This window comes from Corythoichthys intestinalis, chromosome 7 (assembly GCF_030265065.1).
Source record: "Corythoichthys intestinalis isolate RoL2023-P3 chromosome 7, ASM3026506v1, whole genome shotgun sequence".
Classification (NCBI taxonomy): Eukaryota; Metazoa; Chordata; class Actinopteri; order Syngnathiformes; family Syngnathidae; genus Corythoichthys; species Corythoichthys intestinalis.
In genome coordinates this window covers 24,329,807-24,347,191 of record NC_080401.1, presented here as the reverse complement: position 1 = coordinate 24,347,191, position 17,385 = coordinate 24,329,807, and the positions used below count along the sequence as shown (strand labels likewise).

Here is a 17,385-nt window from a genome sequence, read left to right as displayed (position 1 = left end):
TGTTAGACACCAGATTGGTGCAAAGGTGTCGTCCTGTTCTGTTGGAAAGAAAGCCTGCGCCCACTGCGGCCCTATGTGGAATAGTTTGGAGACCACTGCTCTAATTGAATAAGTATGATTGGAGCACATGATCCAGTTTCTGTCCTTGTCTGTGTGAACATCTAAATTTCACCCGCAATGTTGTAAATCAAATCATGTGTCTAGCTAGAATAGAAGCATCTTTTTATGTGGTGCCTCCGATACAGATGGATTATTCATGCGGATTGCTTCAAATTCCTTCAATCCAGAACACTGTGTTGTACAGTTGCTTGGTTGGTCCATCTTTTTTACTTAACTCATTATATAATAATCAGACAGCACTGATAAGCTGTGTTTTCTGGGCAAATATATTCAAGAAATGTGGTTAAAACCAGTAACAACATATATTATATACAGTGGTATGAAAGTTTGGCCACACCTAACAATTTGCATTATTTTCATGTCCGGCTCGCATATCTTTGCACGCGAGTAACCTGATTTTGAGAATCTGATGATACTGATTCCCGATCTGATCCCTAAAAAAAAAGTTTTTTTTGAACAAAAGTTTTAAACATGTTACTGCCTCACCGTGCCGCCTTCATGATGTGAATTATTTGTAATAAAAAAATGTAGAAAAATGTTTGACTTCAATAAATGCTTCATTAAATAAGTCCATTCAAATCCGCTCACACTGCTGAGAACAGCCTCTCACTTACACATTGAGTTGCCACAGCACACTACCGCTAGTGTGTAACAAGCTAAACGATGATTGACAGATTTGTGCCTTTGATCGTAGAGCTACAAGCTTCTCTGGCATGATCAAAGCTACAAACCTGTCAATCATCGTTAACTTTATGTAGCTAACTCCGCGGCACTGCTGACCAAGAAAAACAGCAGGAAGGAGAGTGAGAGCCTGTTTGAGCATGAAGCCCGATTTTTGATCATGTGATCAGATTGGGACATCCCTAACATATATATATTGTATACATAAGACCGGTCCAAAAAAAAATGAACTCTGAAAAATTGCTGTTCCACAAGGTTATTTTTGTTCCTCTCCTAGACAATAACAAGTACACAAAATTTCACGTTCATAGTCCTTTATTTCGTGTTCGCGCCTGAGCCCTCAAGTTGTCCACTATTGACCGCTCTTTATGCGTTGCCACCAGGGTGAGGGATAACCGAGAAACTCCCAACTAAGCAACGCCAAATGAAAACAGAAATACGCGGTTTGACGACTTACAAACACATAAAGAAATGGGCGGTTTATTCATTTTGGAGCACTTTTGCGTTTCATTGTGGGAAAGCAATAGGGAAACACCATTATGGAGGGCGCGGACAGTAATTGCGTACCAAATGGCACAAAACTTCATACAAATGTCTTGTACTTAAAAGACGTACAAAAATAGCCTTGTGGAGGAGAAATTCAAAAACTTTGGAAAAATAACCATTATGCGATTGACCGGTTCCGTTCCTATGCTGGCGACGTGACCTGAATTTCCGTAAGGGGGAATTAACCCTTTAAGCACCCCTAAATACCCCAGAAATATCAAAATAACTATCCAAAAACATGTATTATAAGTCCTTGTACTGTCCTTGCCAAGACGTTGGGAGTCTTAGCTAGTCGATGAGCTCTATTTAAATACTGTGCATGTGATATGAGCCAACATAAGTTTTTTTTTTTTTTTTTTTTTTTTAATGTGCTGCTGTATTTGTACTATTTTGCCACTTGCTTATATATAGACGAACAAAGAAGTTCATAAAAAGGCTATAACAGTTCAAATGTGTGGTAATACAAGTTCACTTTGTGTCCAGAACTGGCTAAACGAGGGAGGAAAGAGGAGGGAGTCAACTCTGGTCTCCCTTGCATTTCCTGAGAGGAACCTCCAACCATGGATGACAGTTCCTCTCTGTACAAAGTCAGCAGTTCCACAGAGTCTGTGGCCACAGTCACCAGTGAAGAGTTTGTTCTGGTACAACCTAGCTCTACTGGGTCACCTCAAAGCTCCGAGGGAAAACCAAAGCTCAAGGTCAGAATTTTGAAGCACACCTGTGCTGGGATGAGGTTCTGACGGTCTGATAACCTTAAGCCAAAATATCACGGCTTCTTGGTATCCCGGTATTGTAATTACAGCTCTAAAATATGTTACTTTGAGATATCTGGGTTAAAAAAAAAACAAACTTTTTTTCCCATTGAACAGGATTTTTATTTTTCAAAACATACTAGCAAATTGGAACATAAGTGTAATGTTAAGTTAAAATAAATAACAAAAAATAGCTGAAATATTCTAAATTAAATGACAATAAATGCAGTACTTTAGGTGAGCCTAAACCCACAGCTCAACATTATAACCAGCAGAACAAAATAATTGAACCGTGACCCCTGTATGGAGGTACGCACCAAACTGTGACTTGTGTGTACATCTACACCCCTACTATATACGCATGTACGTATATACTGTATATATAATTTCATTTTATTTATTTTTGATGAATTAAACTTGTTCACAAAGGTGTTAGTACAGCTCTGTTAAACCCTCAGTGTTCACAGAAATGTGCACTATCCTTACTGTGAAACCTAGAGGAGGCTAGATTTTGCTCTGGTGCTAATTTGCTGCATCTGACACAGTGTGCAAAGGGAAATGTGTTAATGTGGTGAACTGACCCATTGCATAAAAAATTATACTTATTAAAAAAATAGTCACATTTACAGTGGGGCAAATAAGTATTTAGTCAACCACTAATTGTGCAAGTTCTCCCACTTGAAAATATTAGAGAGGTCTGTAATTGTCAACATGGGTAAACCTCAACCATGCGTCTGGCAGTGCAGAATTTGAGTCCCTGGCGGCGCATTGGGTTACTGTCAGTAGCCTTTGTTACTGTGGTCCCAGGTCTCTGTAGGTCATTCACTAGGTCCCCCGTGTGGTTCTGGGATTTTTGTTCACCGTTCTTGTTATCATTTTGACGCCACGGGGTGAGATCTTGCATGGAGCCCCAGATCGAGGGAGATTATCAGTGGTTTTGTATGTCTTCCATTTTCTAATAATTGCTCCCACAGTTGATTTCTTTACACCAAGCGTTTTACCTATTGCAGATTCAGTCTTCCTAGCCTGGTGCAGGTCTACAATTTTGTCTCTGGTGTCCTTCGACAGCTCTTTGGTCTTGGCCATATTGAAGTTTGGAGTGTTTGGAGGTTGTGGACAGGTGTCTTTTATACCGATAATGAGTTAAAACAGGTGCCATTAATACAGGTAACGAGTGGAGCCTCGTTAGACCTCGTTAGAAGTTAGACCTCTTTGACAGCCAGAAATCTTGCTTGTTTGTAGGTGACCAAATACTTATTTTCCACTCTAATTTGGAAATAAATTCTTTAAAAATCAAACAATGTGATTTTTTCCCCCCACATTCTGTCTCTCATGGTTGAGGTTTACCCATGTTGACAATTACAGGCCTCTCTCATCTTTTCAAGTAGGAGAACTTGCACAATTGGTGGTTGACTAAATACTTATTTGCCCCACTGTATGTGACATGGCCATAATATATATGTCGTACTATATCCACACATTCTAGGAAGCTCTCCTTCATCGTCTATGATCTCCTCCTTTTCTCCCTTACTGTAATCTTTATGGTCCTTCCTTTTTCAGATGACTTGGAATGGTAGTGAGCAGCTGGAGAAAGCCATGGAGGAGGTGCTGGATGATGATGATGACGACGCTAAGGTGGAGAAAAGTAGCGTGGAAAAGATGGAGAAGCACAGCAACACAGAAGTCCAAGTCCTGGAGTTCCAACCGTCAGGTAGTTTTCAGCTGAAGTCGTAGACTGTTGTTTGACAACCTTCATTATCTCATAAAAGCATACAACAGCATCATTAGTTTTGCTGCTTCTTTTCTGCTGAGTGAAGTGAAAGGAAATAGTAAGCCTAGAGTCAAATAAAAGCTAGTCAGCAGTGGAAGTTCTTCTGCTGTGCTCATTGTTCTGCTTCCTGTTTGGAAAGTTAAAACATTATAGGTCATTATGAAGAAGTCCTAATATCCTGTTACATTTTTCAATTTAATAAAATATACGTTTGCATTTTTTCCTTAAACTCACTCACATATCAGTAGTATGACCTGGATAAAATTACCCTAAACATTTCAGTAAAAACTATGACCAAACACAACAATTTATGTTTTCCCAATAGAACTATCATCACCCTACCCAGTACCAGCCAGCCCCACAAGCCAAGAGGAGGACAGTGTCCAGTTCAACAAGCTGTCCTATCTGGGTTGTACTTGGGTCAAAGCTCCTCGTAATGAACCCGAAGCACAAAGGGCAATGGCAACCTTGCGGGCTGAGAGTGCCATCCCCATCCCCATCACACTACATGTACCCTGTGGACCAGAAGGCTCTGTGAGGTAAGCCATTTTGTGGAAGCAAACATTCAAGTCACAAAAGCTTCAACTTCGTAGTCCCAAATTTGCAGGTATTACTGTTCATTTCATCATATCAAAATATCACAGTTTTTTGGAGTCTTTGTGGCAGTGTCTTTGTTTTAGATGAGACAAAAGCATTTGTAAAAAAATATAAAATGTTTGAGAGACGCAGATAGTGGTTGGAATCTTTGCATTGCATTTAAAACTTGTGGAAGCACCCCTGAAAACTGATTCAGGAGAGGCCAGCACACACTTTTACGGTGTGCTATAAGAACCTAACTAAGGTAATGCAGCTTTGAAAAGAAGTTATACGACATTACTCTTTCTTGGGATGGTTTCAAATCAACACACAATTAAAAAAGGTATTGCGAAACACTTTATCACGTTTTGTGTGCTAAATAATATACAGTATCAGCATCTACTTCAACCGCAAAATGTCAAATTAACTGATCACATTTATTTTTCAGGGAGATCGAATGAGCTCAGTGACCTCAGTTAGTAAATAATCAAATTTGTGCCTATTTTGTGCACACACAAACACAAATCAGGCTCTTACAAACTTGCGTAATATATATGGTCTGTCACTGTTTTAAATTTTACGATACACAGTGATGAACTTCTTACGTGTGTTAGTAAGTTTATCAGTCAAATGCATTGGAAAATGAGAAGTGTCTCATTTTTGTATTAAACAATTATTCAAAGTCCAAACAAATTTGAGGTCAACATCTTGAAATAAAATGTGTTCAACCTTAGAACTTGGTATAAGTATGATTACTTATAACATTTCACTCTTGTAGGGCTTTCATTTAAATACATTTTATAATATCTTTTTGCAGGGTTGTGGACCAAGCATCTGGAACAGAGATTTGTTCCTTCCCCATTTACAAGGTCTTGTTTTGTGCTCGTGGACGTGAGGGTTCTGTGGAAAGCGACTGCTTTTGCTTCACGGAGAGTTATCGCAGTTCTGAAGACTTTCAAATTCACGTTTTCTCCTGCCACATCAAGGAGGCGGTAAATTTAAATGACACACACACTGCAGCTAAGCACTGTTTTTATATTTACATGAAACTTGCCACCTTCATGCAGTCTTTTGACTGACAGCTGCATTTGTTTTTATTACAAACACATTTATTTAGTCCAAGCTGTGAGTCAAAGGTTGACAAGCTCATTTAAAGAATTAACTGTGATGTTCCTCAAACATTTGGAGGAAGTCTTTAAATGCACAACGAACTACACAAAATGCATAGTTGTCATTTATTCCCCGTCATAGCAAAATGGAACCAAATTTGCCAAGCAAGGATATGTCTTGGTTATGATATTTCAAATTTGAAGATTTCTCATCCGTTTCTTAAGGCTGTTTGCTGTTATCGTTCTTCTGATTTCATTTTTACATTTCTTACATTCGCCATGCCCTAGACTCTACCTCAACTAAAATTGGTGTTTTTAAAGTTTAGTCCATATGAATTTAATTTAAATATTCTCTCATCTTTTTCCGTATAGGTCAGTAGAATCTTGTACAGTTTCTCTACAGCCTTTCGGCGCTCTTCACGGCCAGCCGAAATCAGAGACACACCGCTCTTGAGTCCTCTTGATAGTAATCTTTTTATTTTTACTGTCACTCTGGAGATTAAGGAAGATGATGGCAAGGGAAACTTCAGGTATTTGGGCAACACATACAAATAAACACGCACTAGACCCCCCAAAAAAACAACAACAAAAAAACATAAAAAGTAAAAGAGCCCCAAGTTATTTTGTTAATTTCTTGACCTGTGAATTAAAACGATTTGATTGATTTACCATCTTCTAATGATTCTGCATAACCAATTTATTAAATATCACTCGTTGTTGCCACATTGTTGCATAGAATGGGCAACAATTTTTATACCCAGGCAGGAAAAAAAATGTCATAAGAGATGCATACATTGCTGGCCAAAAGTATTGGCACCCCTGCAATTCTGTCAGATAATGCTCAATTTCTCCCAGGAAATGATTGCAATTACAAATGCTTTGGTAGTAATATCTTTTTTTATTTTGCCTGCAATGAAAAAAACACAAAAGGGAATGGAAAAAAACACAAAAAAAAAGATGATCATTTTACACAAAACTCCAAAAATCGGTCGGACAAAATATTGGCACCCTTTGAAAAATCATGTGATGCTTCTCTAATTTGTGCAATTAACAGCACCTGTTACTTACCTGTGGCACATTACAGGTGGTGGCAATAAATAAATCACACTTGCAGCCAGCTAAAATGGATTAAAGTTGACTCAACCTCTGTCATGTGTCCTTGTGTTTACAACTTTGAGCATGGAGAAAAGAAAGACCAAAGAACAGTCTGAGGACTTGATAAGCAACATTGTGAGGAAGGATGGGCAATCTCAAGGCTACAAGTCCATCTCCAAAGACCTGAATCTTCCTGTGTCTCCCGTGCGCAGTGTCATCAATAAGTGTCAAGCCCATGGCATTGTGGCTAGGGTTAGATGTGGATGGAAAAGAAAAATTGATGAGCGATTTCAAAGAAAGATTGTGCGGATGGTAGATAAAGAACCTTGACGAACATCCAAACAAGTTCAAACTGTCCTGCAGTCCGAGTGTACAGCAGTGTCATCCCGTACTATCCGTCAGCGCCTGTATGAAAAGGGACTCTATGTTAGGATACCCAGGAGGACCCCACTCCTGACCCAGAGACATAAAAAAGCCAGGCTGGAGTAAGCCAAATAACGTTTTGGAAGACTGTTCTTTGGTCAGATGAGACAAAAGTAGAGCTTTTTGGGAAAAGGCATCAACATAGAGTTTACAGGAAAAAAATGAGACCACGGTCCCCACAGTCAACCATGGCAGAGGTTCCCTGATGTTTTGGGATTGCTTTGCTACCTTTGGCACTGGACTATGTGCATGGCATTATGAAGTCTGAAGACTACCAACACATTTTGCAGCATAATGTAGGGGGCCAAGTGTGAGAAAGCTGGGTGTCCCTCAGAGGTCATGGGTCTTCCAGCAGGACAATGACCCATACACACTTCAAAAAGCACTAGAAAATGGTTTGAGAGAAAGCACTGGAGACTTCTAAAGTGGTCAGCAATGAGTCCAGACCTGAATCCCATAGCACACCTGTGGAGAGATCTGAAAATGGCAGTTTAGAGATGGCACCCTTCAAATCTCAGAGACCTGGAGCAGTTGGCCAAAGAAGAATGGTCAAAAATCCAATCAGAGCATTGTAAGAAAACTCACTGATAGAAACCGGAAGCGGTTGTTCGCAGTTACAGTATTTTGTCTTAAGGTTGTGTTACCAAGCATTAGGCTGAGGGTGCCAATACTTTTGTCTGGCCCATTTTTGGAGTTTTGTGTAAAATGATAATGATTTAATTTTTTCCTCCCACTCTTTTATGTTTTTTCATTGCAAGCAAAATAAATGACAATATTACTACCAAATCATTTGTAATTGCAATCATTTTCTGGGAGAAATTGAGCATTATCTGACGAAATTGCAGGGGTGCCAATACTTTTGGCCAGCAGTGTATACCTTGTACTGCGTTTAATTACCCCGTTTTAATGACCCCGTCTTTCTTCCTTTTCACAGTCCAGTCCCCAAGGACAGAGACAAATTGTACTTCAAGCTGCGACAAAGTACTCAGAAGAAAGTTGTAATTACAGTTCAACAGATTAGCAATAAAGAGCTCATCATTGAGAGGTGAGATTCAGTCTCATGATCCAATGTGTCATTTTGAAAGGCAGTATGCAGAGCAATTATAAGACCAACTCGGTTTACTTGCATGATGTTTAGTTTGATAAACCCTCTGCTTCATTTAAATGTCAGACCACTGAGCTACTATCAGTTTTCAGGTGCATCTGTACATATATCTTTGTGTGTGTGATTTCTTTATTGTCTCCCTAAATGTCAATGACTAATATTAAGGACTGTCGTGTGAAATAAAATTCCTATTAAAATGAATGATACGTGACAAAAGCTATGCTTGTGCGTAAACAACAATTAAAAGAACAAGCTAGGTCTGTTTAAATGGCGTCATCAAAAATGATTCCACAATAGTATACTGTAATGTTGTGTGTGCATGAACCAGTTCCTTCAGCTTCCCGCAGCCCCCCTTTATTGCACTCATACAGTACACTGACACCGCATGCCTGCACCAAATAACTAGGTCATCTTCATCCCCCTTCTTTTTCCTTCCCAGTCACTTACCTTCAATTTCTCCCACCAGGAGACAGACACCTGCCCTTTTATTTTCTAAGCCATTGGACATTTCTTTTTGCCTTGTATTTTTTGAATCACGTATAGTTTGCTCTTTTTATCACTAACCATTGTCTTAAAAGTTTTGTACTTTGTGCAGAACATGTACTATGAATCCAACTAAAAAGCAATTATCCAACATGCTTGAATCATGTTTTGTTCACTAAATGAGTTTCTTACCGTTTATGGAATTAATGTTTCTAAATATTTTGAGATATTCCAATCATAACCACTGGATGGCACTCCAAACATTGAAGAAATTGCATCTCGAAATGATGAAATGCTTTTTTAGATTGAATTGATACATTGCTGGAAATAAAATAGAATAGAAAAAGCAGAGATGTTAAATTTAATGCAACTTTATATAATATTTTAATATAATACACAATATTATGTTGTGAAGGTACAACAATATTGAAAATACAGTAGTCGCGAAAAAGAAAAATGCATAACGATAATAGTATACTATAGAGATTGACCGATATGGGTTTTTCAGGACCGATATCGATACCGATTAATAGTAGCTAGAGGGACCGATAACCGATTTTTGGAGCCGATTATTCATTTGCAGTAAAAGAGTAAAAATTGGCATGAAGAAAATTGAATAATGGAAACACTGACAATGTAAACACCTAAAGTATGTTTATTACCTCACACTAATAGAAAATAATAGCTCCAAAAGTGCCTGAATTTTGGAGACTCAGAAACATCTCTCATAAAGTTGAATAAGAGGTTAAATAAATAGCTCTCCGATAATTGCCTACAGAAAATATGTAAACACAAATATAAAAAACATGGCTAGACTGATGCACAAACTAATCATAGAAATAAATATATAACCCAGTTATAAATTGATTTTTTTCATATCGGCCGGTCGGATTAAAAAGAAGAAAAAAAAAGGCTGATACTGATATCCGTCAAATTTCCAAAGGTCTGCGCCGATAATCTGCCCGGCAGATCATCTGTCTATCTATATGATAATAGCTATTGTTTGTAATTATTTCATCTTGAGTACAGCTCCTGTGTCTTTTCTTTAGGTGTTTCGGCATGCTTCTAAGCCCAGGTCAGAAGGTTTGCAATAGTGACATGCATCTTCTTGACATGGTGAGTATCTGAGAGTCATGCACTGCATCTGTGAATTATAAATGGATGATGATCGTGTGTCTGCATAGGATTAGACTCTGCATACATCTGACGCTAATTGGTTTTACTATGTATTTGGCAATACAAAGCATTATAGTTCATTCATAGCATAATAATTACTCAGTTGATATGATTATAATATTGATCTTTCAATATATATATTCTCCTCAGGAGTCAATGGGGAAAAGTTCTGATGGAAAGGCATATGTGATCACAGGAACATGGAACCCCAATTTACCAGCCTTCCAACCTCTTAATGAAGAAACGCCCAAAGGTTTGACTCAGTTTTGTCCCATATAGTGCTTAAGACCAATTCCAAAAATTTGGGACACTATACAAATGATGAATATAAACTGAATGCAATAAAGTAAAAGTGCCAAATTTCAATATCGTATACAGAATAGGACATTGACTAAAAAAAGTAACATTTTAAGGGATAGATATGTTGATTTTAAATTCCATGGTGTCAACAAATCTCAAAAAAGTTGGAACAAGGCTATTTTCACCTCTGTGAAGCATCCCCACTTCTTACAACAATCTGCAAATGTCTGGGGATCGAGGAGTTCTCAAATTTTTCAAGTTTAGAAATCGGAATGCCTCCTATTCCTGTCCAATACTTATCTCTGAGTGTTCAACTGTCTTGGGCCTTCTTTCTCGCACCTTCCTCTTTTTGATACGCCAAATTTTCTCTGCAGCGAAAAGATCTGCACTGCAGCCTGGCCATTTCAATTCCTGGATCCTTTTCTTACATAGTCATGATGTTGTAATTAATGCTGCGTGTGGTGTAGCATATGGATGTCCCGATCACATATTTTTGCATCCGAGTCGGAATCACCTGATTTTGAGAATATGCCAATACCAAGTGCCGATCCGATACCGAAAAAAAAGTGTTGTTCCAAAAATAAAAAAATAAAGTTTTAAACTTGTTAATGTCCCACTGTGCCACCTTCATAATGTGAATTATTTTCGAACAAGAATAACGTAGAAAAATGCTTGTCTTTATTAAACGCTTCATTGATTTAGTCCACTCAAATCCGCTCACGCTGTTGAGAACAGCCTCTCACTTACACAATTAGCTGCTGCAGCACTAGCGTGAGTGTTTAACAAGCTAAACGATGATTGACACATTCGGCCCCTTTGATTGTAGAGCTACCAAGCTTCTCTGGCTAGATCAAAACTAGAAACCTGTCAATCATCGTTAACTTTAAATCGCTAACCCTAGGCCACTGCTGACCAAGAAAAGCAGCAAGAGGGAGAGTGAGAGGCTGTACGAGAATGAAGCAGAACAGACAGACATAAATATATTTTTTTAAATTAAAAATTTGATCCTTTTCATCAGATTCCGATCCTCTGAAAACGTGACCAGATGGGAACATCCCTAGTGTGGCATTATCATATTCAAACATGCAAAGTCTTCTCTGAAAAGGACAATGTCTGGATATTAGCTTATGGTCTTCTAGAAACTCATTATAACTTTCTGCATTGACAGTGCTTTTTCACATGGGCAAGCTGCCCATGCCACAGACTCACAGATGCAGGCTTCTAAACTGATTGCTGATAACAACTTGGGTTGTCCTTGTCCTCTTTTGTTTGGATGGTATGAGGTCCCAGTTTTCCTTAAAGAACTAAAAAATAGTGATTCGTCTGACCACAGTACAGTTTTTTACTTTGCCACAATCTATTTTAAATGGCCTCTGCCCCTGAGAAAACCCCTGCACTTCTTGGCTGGTGTTTAGAAATGGCTTTTTCTTTCCATTGTAGAGTTTCATCTGGTAACGACGAATAGCATGTTTATTTGTGTTCACCGATAATGGTTTCTTCAAGAATTGCAAGGCATTGAAGAACACAGACAATCAGTGTGGTTTTTCGGCCTTAACCCTTGCACTTAGTTTGTTCCTGATTCTCTGAGTCTTTTGATGATGTTATGCAATGCAGATGATGGTAACATCAAACTCTGCAGTTTTTCACTGGTAAAATGGGCTATTGCTCTACTATCTTCCTTCTCAACATTGGGGGAATTGGTGTTCATCTATCCCTATATTGGCTTCTGAGAGACACTGCCACTCTAAGGGGCCGTTTACATGGTGATGCTCCGAGAATATGACAAATTTCATGTGTGCATTTATATGGTTCCGTCTCCATTCGAACAATGTCGCAATTCCATGTGAAAAGGCCCTAAGGGGCAGTGCAGATTTACAAGTCCACAGCCAATGATGCACTTCCTTCACACAACAACTTCCTCAGCCTGGAAGACAACATACCTGCCCACTCCAAGCAATGGAATTTTTATTTTGCTCCAAAAGGCACAAAAATGCAAATATTATAAAAACAGTAAATTAAAGTCGAAGTTCCGCCATGTTTGCTGTTTTTTAATGTTTAGTAGCAGCGCTGCGCACAGCCAAAGTGACGCATGCGGGTGCTGACGTCATCGGCGCGAGAGTTTCCCATATATGGTTGCAGAGCAAGCCCCGCAATCGAAGCCCGGAATCAAAGGTTTGCGTCTTCGCCTTCCCTTTTCGCTGTCACCATATAAAGGCGAGGCCGCTCAGCAACAGAATTGTTGCGTCTTGGTGTCGCAGCGTCACCATGTAAACTGCCCCTGAGAAGCTCTTTTTCTACTCAATCATTTTGCCAACAGCAGTAATTAGTCGTTATTGTTCTTTCAGCTCTTTGTTATATGTGCAATAGATGTTTCCAGCCTTTATACTGATATAATATTGACATTGGGCACTTCCACATGATTGCATTCAGTTTTTATTTACATTTTTTTTTAGCATCCCAACTTTTTGGGAAACTGGTTTGTAATTTAATTTGCTTTTAGTGGTTAAAATGTTTTGGGTTTTTATTTTCCCTCAAAGTTAGCATTTAAATTGACGCCAAACATTTCATGCATCAAGTGTCCTAGACCATGGCTGGATGCCTGATGAAACATTTTTGTCAACGACGATGCATTTAAACTTTTCAAGTAATCATTGTATGGACGAATTGATATTTTTATTCAGGCAAATTCAGTGGTAATACTCAATCATTGTCAATCCATTATTCAGAATGTTCCATGGTATTATTTTGTAAATTTTATATTTAATAATATTATATAGCTGACAAATAATTATTTCATGCAAGCCTTGTGACCTGTTGCTTGCAAAAGCTTGCCGGCACCTTTTCCTACACAGACATGGAACACATAATCAGTCCGCTGTGGATATTCACTCATGTGAGAAATTGAATAAATTCAGCAATTGGAGATTATTTTTTGTTACATATATATATTTATATACAGTATACTTTATATAATCTAATTCACTTTCCACTCTCATAGGTCGCTAACTTTTGAACACGTTGCCCTTAATGACTTTGTTTTGCATGGCTGAGCACCACATAATGTGATAAAAACTTCCTTTTTTTAAATTACACCCCTAAACCTTTAATGTAAATACCTCAAATATACCGTTAGTTACAATTTCACTGGATCATCATTTGTAATGGCGTATAGTTATGTATTTCAATTAGATCTGTATGTTTAAAACATCCATTCAAATATTATTATAACATATTTTTTCTTCATGTCGTAATAATAGCAATGTGAGATACTAATTTTAACAAATAAGTCTAATGAGTCAAACACGTAATGAATTGTCATTTTCATCAATCAAATTTTCAGTGCCCAAATGACATGACTCTAACCAACTATTTGTTTGGCTGGTGTGTAGAAAAGGCCAAACAGGTTCAGGAAGAAGTTAAACAGTTCCCAGATTCTAGCCAATCAATTGATTATACAATAGACTGCTGTACTACAATAAATCATTTAAATTTAGCCAAAAACATTACAGTTTTCGCATTGGAGTTTATAATGATTGGATTTTCTAGTTAATGGGGGGAATAGTTACAAAGTATGATCTGATGCTTGGCACAGCATGGCTGCCAGATTGAAAGCTTGCCTCACTGAATCCATTAATGCTAACAAATTATAGAATGTGGCAACTTGCTGACTGGAAGGCTCAGAGAATTTGAAATCCAGGGAGATGGCGGTTCTGTCAAAGTCATCTACTGAGGTGGTACTGTATACTGTATAGCCTGATGCACATCCACATTGGAGGCAGAATGCAACAAGGACGCATAAAAATATATATGTCCTCATTATGTGATTTAAAAATGGTTTGATTAATGAAAAGTTTGATCTGTTTTGTCATATTTTGACAATAATCTTAAAATGGTGTCTTTTGAGTCTCATGTAGTATCACCAGTGTTGTTAATAACGGCGTTAGAATATAACGGCGTTACTAACGGCGTTATTTTTTTCAGTATTGAGTAATCTAATTAATTACTTTTCTCATCTTGGCAATGCAGTTACCGTTACTGAGGCGGGAAAGGCGTGCGTTACTATGCGTTCCGGAAAGGCCTGCGTTACTATGCGTTACTAAGTTGGTTGAATAAAAAAAGTCTGAGAGACACGGACTCACGGAGACGAGAGAGCAGAGCAGGAGTGGGGAAGACGCCGTTGCAAACGCGATGCTTGGTGGCTCCAATAATACCTGACTGTAGCCGATAGCCTACAAACTACGCCCATATGATACGGTAGATATCACATATTATAGGACTAGATGCAAATGACAGACATGGCTGCATTGGCAACATGTTTTAAGGACTACATGCGTGAGTCAACAGCCGCCATCTTAAAGCAGTAGACCTCTCAAGAAGGCACTGTTGTAGACAACCTTTCTAGCGAACCTAAGTAACTTTTTTATCTAAAATGCTCCTAAATCGGCAAAATCTTGACTTAAATCTATCTTTAAATGATGAAACAGTTTTAAAACTTACACATGTTGAAAGTAGACTGAAGGGAACTAATGCAATAACGGGAGCAATTTTAACAACTTTAACGGTTGATTCACAACATTAAATGACTTCCACACATAGCAAAGGTTACTATCTAGTTATGGCAATACCCCTGTGTCTATTTAAGTGGAGGGTAAAGAATTGGGCTAGGCCCAATTGTCCCAAAAACCCTTTAGACTTCACATTGTGTGACCATTTTATTATTTTTTTTTTTGAGAAAAAAAAAAAGAAAATTATCACTAGTTACTTTGCCAAGTAACTAATTACGCTTACATACAGGTAACTGAGTTACTAACGCAATTACTTTTTGGGAGAAGTAATTTGTAACTGTAAATAATTACTTTTTTAAAGTAAGATTAACAACACTGAGTATCACCCACATGCCCTACCCTTATTGTCTGATGCAGATAAGCAAGTCTTCATGACAGTTGCAGTGGACCTGGTCGTCACTGAAGTGGTAGAGCCAGTTAGGTTCCTGCTTGAAACTTTGGTCAGAGTTTATCAGTCAAATGAACGTTTCTGGTACTTCAGCCGCAAGACCTTCAGCGAGACTTTCTACCTCAAACTTGGACAGGTATATTCACTCACTACATTTGTTCAATATAGAATTAAAAACTCTACCTAGTCTTATGTTCACTGAAATGATGACATAGAACTTGAATTCTATCAGATTAGAGGTGAAAGCAATACATTTAATCACCTTTTATTGAAGCTATTCTAACTAGTAGAGCTGTTTTCAGATTATCGTGAATATTAAATCTAAAATTCCTGCTTGATTGTCAAGTTAAAAAGGAGACCAAGACAATTCAACTCAAGACTTATTCACGTAATATTGCCAATAACCTGTTCCTCTCAATGGTGTACCGCAAGCAACACGTCACTTCCATTCATTAATATTCATGACATTAGCTACTGTTGCTAAGTAAGGACAAGCCACCGTTTGTCCCTAATAGGAAATGAATGGAAATCGTGTACGAAGGAGATGTTTACAGAGCCAAACCTACCGATTTTCTCTGAAAATGATGTGCCTGGTGCCAAATTGACTGGCAAAGATGTGGAAGAACATAAAAAAGTTCAGTTAAAGAGATGGCTTTGGTGTTGAAGGCTGAAAAAGATGAAAAAAACGAGCCGACCTAAGCATAGCTTTAGCTTTTTTATCGACGCGACTGACAATGACATTCTCCTGTTTCAACAAGCTATCCTTTACCATCAGCCCTGTCTTTCTTATATATCCTCTGGTTGTTCTACGTCTCTTACCGTTCTTGGGGGTAATTTAGTTAGCTTTGTGTAACGATCGCAAATGCTACTCAGTAACAGCCAACGACCACTTTTAATTTTTTCATTGATAACACATCTTAATCCTATAATTTATTTACACTTACGCCTTACTAAAGTTGTTTTTTTATATATATGTATATAACAGAAACGGTAACAGTGGCAGTCAGATACCATTATAATTCTTTTCAGGTCATTCATTGTCAGACAGAAGCAGTACGGCACAACGTTACGCTAAAAAAAATAAGTTAAAAATATAAAAATGGCTTACCTCTTTGTCCTCTGAAAGACCATGCCAACCCAACATAATGTTTACTGCATATGAAACGTGAATGGATTCGCCGAGCTGGTGTTAAAGTCCGCGCAAGTTGATTCGGTCTTCACATTTTTTCCTCCCGAGTTTTTGGTTTCTGGAAACATATGAAGAAAACATCCTTCATGGTTGTAATGTCTAGAGTCGTTTCTACAAGTTCCAAAAAAGCAATGCGTGATCGGCATGTTCGTTTTTGAAAGATTACCGGCGAAAAGTAGCACTAATTGCGTTGTGTCTATGCGAGGGCGGGTCTATAATGTCCCACTTCGGCTTTACTTCCGCTTTACGATGCGACGTCACGGTCTAAAAATAGCCTGCGTGCGGTACGCCATTCATTTCACCATTTCAAGTGGCTAGCCATTTCATGCAGACAATATTCAGGTAAAGGTCAATACGGTGATACCTTGACATACGATCGCTTCGACACATGATCTTTTCGACATCTGACTTAAAATTTGACTCGCCATTTGTTTCTACATCCGACGATATGATGGAAATACGACGATTTTTGACAATGCCGCAGTTTGTTTTGCCGGAAGACGAACGCACGGCTAATTTTCTTGTGAGAGAAAGAAACACTGGATCCAAAAAGCATAGTGCAGGTGGAGAAAAAAAAGAAAAGGTGACGCTTACCCTTGAAATGAAGATGTAAATGAGCAAAATATAAGCATGGTGTGTGCGTCCATGAACTGGGTCGACAATAAGGGCGTAGAATGACTATCTCGGCCTGCAGTCCTCCTCTGTTCGCCAGTTTTTATAAGTCAAGGTGACAATTCTTATTGTAGTAACATTGCTAAAGAAATCGCCAGCTTCGTCAGGTTTCTAATCATTTATTCCATCAACTCGCCTAGTGTCCGCTGCTGTTGACGCCTGGATCAAAACAGAAAGTAAAATAGAACCGCGCTCTCTTGCTCACCGTCACGTTAGCCCCGCGGTGCGTTCAGGTACAGCAAAAAAAGTCCGCCACATTAGAACCCGATTCGTTACATTATTACAAGTATTATTATTATTATTATTATTATTGCTATTATTATATTATTGTTATTCTTGATTTTTATTCATAGTTTGTTTTGCTCTTTGTAATTGCTATTTGCAATAGTAACGGCAGTATTTATTAAGGATTCAGTGTTGGTTTTTGGGCTGTG

General features: G+C 38.3%; 1 protein-coding gene across 1 annotated transcript in view; it reads left to right on the top strand.

The window, feature by feature from the left end:
* The window catches only part of rabgap1l (RAB GTPase activating protein 1-like), a 164,483-nt gene that overhangs the window by 4,556 nt on the left and 142,542 nt on the right, over positions 1 to 17,385 (top strand). Inside the window, exons 2-10 of the mRNA XM_057840616.1 lie at positions 1,831 to 2,045; positions 3,660 to 3,810; positions 4,196 to 4,409; positions 5,264 to 5,438; positions 5,928 to 6,085; positions 8,008 to 8,118; positions 9,711 to 9,777; positions 9,988 to 10,090; positions 15,060 to 15,226. Coding sequence (XP_057696599.1) covers positions 1,908 to 2,045; positions 3,660 to 3,810; positions 4,196 to 4,409; positions 5,264 to 5,438; positions 5,928 to 6,085; positions 8,008 to 8,118; positions 9,711 to 9,777; positions 9,988 to 10,090; positions 15,060 to 15,226 — 1,284 coding nt within the window. The 5' untranslated portion in view covers positions 1,831 to 1,907. The remainder of the gene's footprint in view (positions 1 to 1,830; positions 2,046 to 3,659; positions 3,811 to 4,195; positions 4,410 to 5,263; positions 5,439 to 5,927; positions 6,086 to 8,007; positions 8,119 to 9,710; positions 9,778 to 9,987; positions 10,091 to 15,059; positions 15,227 to 17,385) is intronic.